We start from the raw sequence: 6,209 nt of genomic DNA on the forward strand, positions 1-6,209 counted from the left end.
AGACGTAAAAAATGTTAAGATAGTCTTCATCTATCAGCAACATCACCACGATTTAATTCTTCATCACAACTCTAAGAAATCAAATCATCACCCGCTCCACTTAGATTTCAAATCAGGAAACCCTAACTCTGATTATGTTTCACCTTTTCTCCAGAAGCCCTAACCCAAACAAATCAACGGAACTAACAATACCTTCCTCTATTCATCTAATTCACCATTTGTTTTCATAGTTATCATGCACGAGTTGCAGTACCTGCATCAAAGGAAATAATGGATAATTAAAGAGAATGGAAGAAAGAAAAGAAGAGTTTCTCTCGATCTCTCTCTATCGCTCTCGCTCTCTAGAAATCTGAATGATTATGACTCTGAAGGGTAAATTTGGTAGTGAGAAAATTAGGGAATTTTTGAATCGGTGAGAGTTTAGATTAACTCGTTTAAATTCGGATCAAATTGTGTAAGACGGATGAATTTTGGACTAGAGAGTACTGGGCTGGAAGAGATGAGACTAGAGCGTCCAAAACCCAAGAAAAATGGGATTAAATGTTAATTTCTACGAGCCCTTGCCTCGGGCCGGTCCTGGTCTAGAAACATAGCTTACGATACGTTACATGTTTGCCATATTGGGATCCCGCTAAAAGACCATTTAAAGTTGCGTGGTGAACTTTGGTCTATAAAAGAATTACTTCTGTTATCACAAGTCATTCTTAATTCGCTTTTGGTAAATATTATTATCGCAGGATTTTTTGAAAAATAATACTTACAGTACCCTGTTTGTCCAAGAATATCAAGAAAGAAGGGAGATTCTTGATCATTATCGTTGTTACACAGTTTAGAGAATAAAGAAAGCTAACGACAATGGAGAGGGAGAAACAACTAGTTTCACATTTAGTATCTACAGCACTATCTCTAATGGAAATTCTTCAGAGATTAGCTAAAGCATATGAGAACCACATTAAGGTTCTTTACCATCAATCAAATCGTCTGCATTTAATGGTTAACTATGATATGGAAGCAATGTAGGATATTACAGATTGGGAAACCAAATCTTACGATCACCAGTCTGAACTGATGAAAACGATAATCGAGTATCTTAGGTATCTCGGAAAACCCATTAAAGATCAACTATTCTACAATGATAAAGTTGCCAAGATATTCTTGCAAGACAACGCTTCGAGAGAAGACATGAAGGAAGTTCACCATAGGCGTTTGATTCTTGATGAAGTTAAAGAAAATGTTCATGTTCTCAGTGAAACAGTCAAGAAGAATCAAGAAACGGAAAAACTGAAGCAATGCTTGATTAGAGGCTGATATCAATGGGAAAGATTTGTTCATTACAGAGAAATGGTGCTTCCTCTTCTTCTTCTTCTAACCCTCCTCTGCAGTATGATGTGTTTAAAGATGTAGCCCATGATGGGTTTTTCGTGGAGGGTTTTGATGAAATAGACGTTGATAATTTGCTGCAAGAAACTGGACTAAGGGGTCCTGATTGGTTAGGTGAAACCGAGAGTACTATGATATCAAATTTGGATTCTTTAATGGAGGTTTTGGATAAACTGATCACAGCATACGGAGATCACATTAGGATTCAGTATCATAATGTTCGTGGTTTTTTTTTATCAATGAAGAAAGATTCCGCTCCTATGTCAAGTGTCACAGAATGGGAAATTGAATCATATGATCATCAATCATATTTGATGAGATCAATAATTAGTTATCTAAAAAACCTAGGGGAATTTGTTGATGAACAAGTTTATTACAATATTGAAGTTAAGAAAACATTCCTCCAAGAAGTCGAGAAGGGGGATATGGAAAATGTATATAATCGACAGAAAATGTTAACTGAGTTGAGAGCGAGGATTAGTACATTAATGGAAAAGCTCAAGAGCAAAAACAGAAACAAGGGTTTATTAGTCCAATCTCTGGACTCTGCTTTGAACTCCATGGGAAAACAGTGTTCACTTCAGAGAGAAGATGGTGCTTCTTCTTCTGCTACTCATCCAGGTTTTGATGTCGACCCAACTTTGTTCCAGGATAATACTGAAGGTTTTGCTGAAATTGGTAATATTGATACGGGTGCCGCACAACCATATGGTCAGAATCAGATTAATCCAGTAGAACGGGAAGCTGCAGGGGAACAAATTGACTGATAATAAACCTACAAAATGAGTAAGCTGAATCGCAGTATCTGAATTACTTAAGAACCTTTCCTCGCAGCAGGTTACTTTTAAGCAATAGCATTTGTTTCTTGTAATCAGGAGCAGCTTCACCTTACTAGTTAGTCTCATTTTCCTTTTCTTCCTAAACTCTGTTCTCATATCTTGACTACAAATATTGGATGTATAGTACCTGCTGTCTTCCAGTCAGTTTATAGGTAGCTCTGCAATGAAATTACCGCCATACATATTTTAATTGTTCTGTGTGTAAGGCCATCTTCACTCTATTTTCCACCTCATCTATGTTGCTGGCTCAAGTTTTACCTAATCTCGTTTAATGTTAATAACCATTAGTAGCGTATCTCAGACAACAACTCACATTTAACAAAATAAGAATTTGATAGACAAATATAGTTTAGGCTGTACAGTGTAAATGATATTCGTATCATGAGAATCTGAACATGCAGCAGATGTAACTAGAGAGACATAAATGGTTTATAGCCTTTTCATTCATTGACCAAATGAGAGAGTAGTATCTACACAGAACACACATAAGACATTTCAATTCTAAGTGTAATTTCACGAAATCTGATCAAGGATATACAGTAAGTTCTGGAGTGTCATGTAAAAGATCAGTTAACATTGTTGTAAAACGCCGACTCCAGAAAATACCTTGGCCATCCAGATTTTTGTCTACAAATTTATGCACACGATTTGCTCCAAATGTTCCCTGTTTGCATGCCGGACCCTGAGTTTCTGCGTAGGGGTGTTCAGAGGTGAATAAACCTCTCCCCAGTTTTTTGGATGACTGCGTTCAAGGGATCTCCCTGCATAGGACATTTCTTTAGCAAATTTCCAAGCATAGAAAAATTTGTTTGCTTTAAAAGGAGGTTTCTCCAAACTTTTGTGTGCACAATGTACATAGGAAAAATATTTCAAGCATTCCGATGCAAAATATTTTTTAATTTAGTGTGATTGAAAGATTGAATTGCTTACATTTTCTTGAAGATATTATATAGGGGACATCATCAGCTGTTGTCCCCCTGTCAGATTTCAAGGCATCAAGGTCTGTTCATAAAACAACAAAATGATCCGAGGTCACAGAATAAGAAACTATACAGAACTCTTAGCCTATATAAAAACATCAGAAACTAAAAGAAGCCCCTCCCCCCACCTAAATGGTCATATTAAGTTACTGTCCATGAGTTCGGCCTAATCACTGCCATCTGGTACATAGTCACTTGTACCCAAAGACTCTTTGCATTACTCACATCCATCAAGTCCATCATTTCGTCTTGCAAAGGCTACAAAGGAAACTTACATAACAACTAGTTTTCACCATTTAAAAACCACTCTGATCTACCTATTATGTTGCTTGAAACGATAAATTCCAGAGACCTAAGAAGTAAGAATACATACATCAACAACTTGAATCTTTGCAGTCTGGTCATTCCTTTAGCTAACACTGTGATACAACAGAAATCTTAAGCACCGAAAAGAATTGTGGTTTTATGTATCAGCACACCGGAATCAAAAAGTTTTATCAAGGCTCACACAGAACCATTCTCTGTCCAGAAACTGACTTAAGTGCAGCTTTAAGAGTTCAATACCAACAATTATAATGTGATATCAACCATACCAAAAAAAAGTTGCTTACACAAAAAATCTATTCCACTCTTAGTATCCTGCATTGGAAAAATCCTCATAAAGTACCCAAACAGTGAAATCTCCTGCAATTAGTAAAGGAAACAACACAATCATTAATCATACAGAAGAATCTTAACTTAATGAATAAGAATAAGAATTAAGCCTGGAATCGAATTATTAGATCATCGAAAATGGATTGAACTTACACTTTGTTGTTACCGATATGCAGTGTTCCAGATCACAATTAGAGAGATATTGGAATTGGGATTCGGCAGAAGAGATAGAAGTCGATTGGTCTAAGCGTCTCAAGATGGCATTTGGAGCTGTCATTCCACAAATAATTCACAGAGATGAAAGAAAAAGAATGTACATCACTGGAAAAATGAAAAACAACAAACTAGGGCACCAACCGGAAAATGAAATAGAATTAACCATTAAACCAGTAGTGCTCGTTGCTTTTAGACTGGTAATATGAAGTGAAAACTCCTCCAAGTACTGTTTTGGGTTTTGTCATAAACCACATCTGTTGACAGCCGTTCTTCGTAATTAAATCCAACCTCGCAAAATTAGGTACTCGTCGGGCTCGTTGGGGCAACAAGGTTTTCAAAGAGCAAATGTTTTCGACCTCACAATGCAGCCAATAATGATCTAGTCCTGTAAGCCAATGGCGTAAGCTGAACTGGTCAAATAAGGATGCATCGAGGTTCTTAACCACCTGGAGACATTGCATATGCAGATTGAACAACTGAAACCCTTTGCAGGTATCTGTCCAGTATAGTAAAACCTGGACGGAGATGCTCACTAAAAGAGAATTCCGTGTAAAAGGAATTGAATACGACGAAATATCAATCGTCTCTAGCTTGACCCATACTTGGCGGTGTTTGTAAGCCTTCAATATTTCCAAGTGGACCTTTTCCAAAGTAGCTGTTGTACTAGTTCCAACTAGTGATTTCTTTTCTAGAATGGCAACACCTAAGAATCCTTTAAGCTCAAACAACCGATATTCGTCGCGTTCTGGGGGGAGCCGAATGTTTTCTAACTTGTGTTCGTGAAGATCAAACAAGAGAATCACCTGAGGATCACGGGTTCTCCAAAACAAAGCTCCTCCTCCTCCTCCTCCATAAGAAGCGAATGTAGCTAGTCTACTAGCATGATTTTCTGTTGGATAGTGGTAAGCTGGGAGACTAACTTCTGTCCAAGAAGATCTGATTCCAAATGTATAAACCAAACACTTCAAAGCCTTAGTTCTGAGCATGATTACAAAGAATACAAACTTATACTCATTGTTAATGGAATCCAGACCAAATCCACATGACATCGGAAGATACCCATTACCTACTCCAAGCGGATGACAATGTTCGATAACTGGAGGGAGAATGCTTAACAATTCATGTGTAGTACAATTCCAAACATCAATAGTTAGAGTGACTGGAGTAACCATATGTATAAAACAAACTAACCCATTGCAATATCCACCAAATTCCTATTCAGTATGTATTACTTTTGAGTGTGTTCCGATAGTTTTGTGTATGATTGTTGAATGGTAATCAACGAAATCATCATTATCATTGTTTTGATGATCTTGAATTGAGTTTTTGTGCAGCTCAGTACCATCCTTGCCATTCATAATGTAAAACACAAGCGATGGGTGTTTTCGGGAATAATTAATCATGTGAGATTTTGCAAAATCTGGGTTTTGATTGATGTAATTGTATAAATACTTACTTGTGCAGCTCAATCTCGTCAGAGACTTTATTGGAAGTCTTGATAGAAACTCCAGTATCAATTCAGATGGAAGAGAAATCCTCTGTAAATCACTCTTTTGTTTCTTCTTCTTATTGTCATGATCTTCAGCTCCATATACTTCTACTTTCTGATCATCATAACCTGCTTCGGCAGCCATTGATAAGAGAGAACCTGAGATCAGAGAGAGAACCTGAGAGGCTGAGTTCAAAGAGAGAAGAGTCCGAAATGCGGGTTTCTTCTTCTTGGATACCCAATTTTACCACCACAACAGGTCCAGCCCATGATCCCCAATTTCATTTACCAACATGCCCCTGCGTAAACCCACTCTAGATCAACCCTTGTTAACAAATCGGCATACCCAGAGTATTCGGGACGTTATAATGTTATCATGAGGAATCACAAAGTCTGAGACGAAGAGAACTTTGCGATTACTATCTATCTTACCTGAAAGATTACGAAAACCTTGATAACAGAAGAGCAAGAACATGGTACACGAACTACCAAGGTAAAAGATAGTCGGACCTGGCTTCACGAATCCCCAAAGTGAAGTCTTTTAGTCGTATACCTAATTATGTTTCTCAAAGGAAACATAGGTTAATAAGGGACGACTCTAGCTATTAATTAGGACACAAAGTGTCAGGAATTGAATTTCCCAGTTGAAAG

The 6,209-nt window shown here is 37.4% G+C and overlaps 1 protein-coding gene across 1 annotated transcript; it reads right to left on the bottom strand.

The window, feature by feature from the left end:
* Positions 1-2,663: 2,663 nt before the first annotated feature.
* Positions 2,664-5,721, bottom strand: LOC113334015. Its single transcript, XM_026580367.1, has 5 exons — positions 4,233-5,721; positions 4,020-4,123; positions 3,811-3,883; positions 3,150-3,221; positions 2,664-2,689 (listed from the first exon to the last, which is right to left on the bottom strand). Exons 1-5 carry the CDS (start codon positions 5,239-5,241, stop codon positions 2,664-2,666), a joined length of 1,284 nt encoding a protein of 427 aa, XP_026436152.1. The 5' UTR covers positions 5,242-5,721.
* Positions 5,722-6,209: the final 488 nt, after the last annotated feature.

This window comes from Papaver somniferum, unplaced genomic scaffold, assembly GCF_003573695.1.
Source record: "Papaver somniferum cultivar HN1 unplaced genomic scaffold, ASM357369v1 unplaced-scaffold_135, whole genome shotgun sequence".
In the NCBI taxonomy this organism is placed as follows: Eukaryota; Viridiplantae; Streptophyta; class Magnoliopsida; order Ranunculales; family Papaveraceae; genus Papaver; species Papaver somniferum.

Excerpts from the sequence above, each read along its gene's own strand:
- LOC113334015 (XM_026580367.1), bottom strand. The coding sequence starts at position 5,241 with ATGGTTACTCCAGTCACTCTAACTATTGATGTTTGGAATTGTACTACA. Across the intron at positions 3,884-4,019 it reads ATCTGGAACACTGCATATCG|GAGATTTCACTGTTTGGGTA; the intron begins GTAACAACAAAG and ends TACTAATTGCAG. Across the intron at positions 3,222-3,810 it reads GAGTGGAATAGATTTTTTGT|ACCTTGATGCCTTGAAATCT; the intron begins GTAAGCAACTTT and ends TTTTATGAACAG.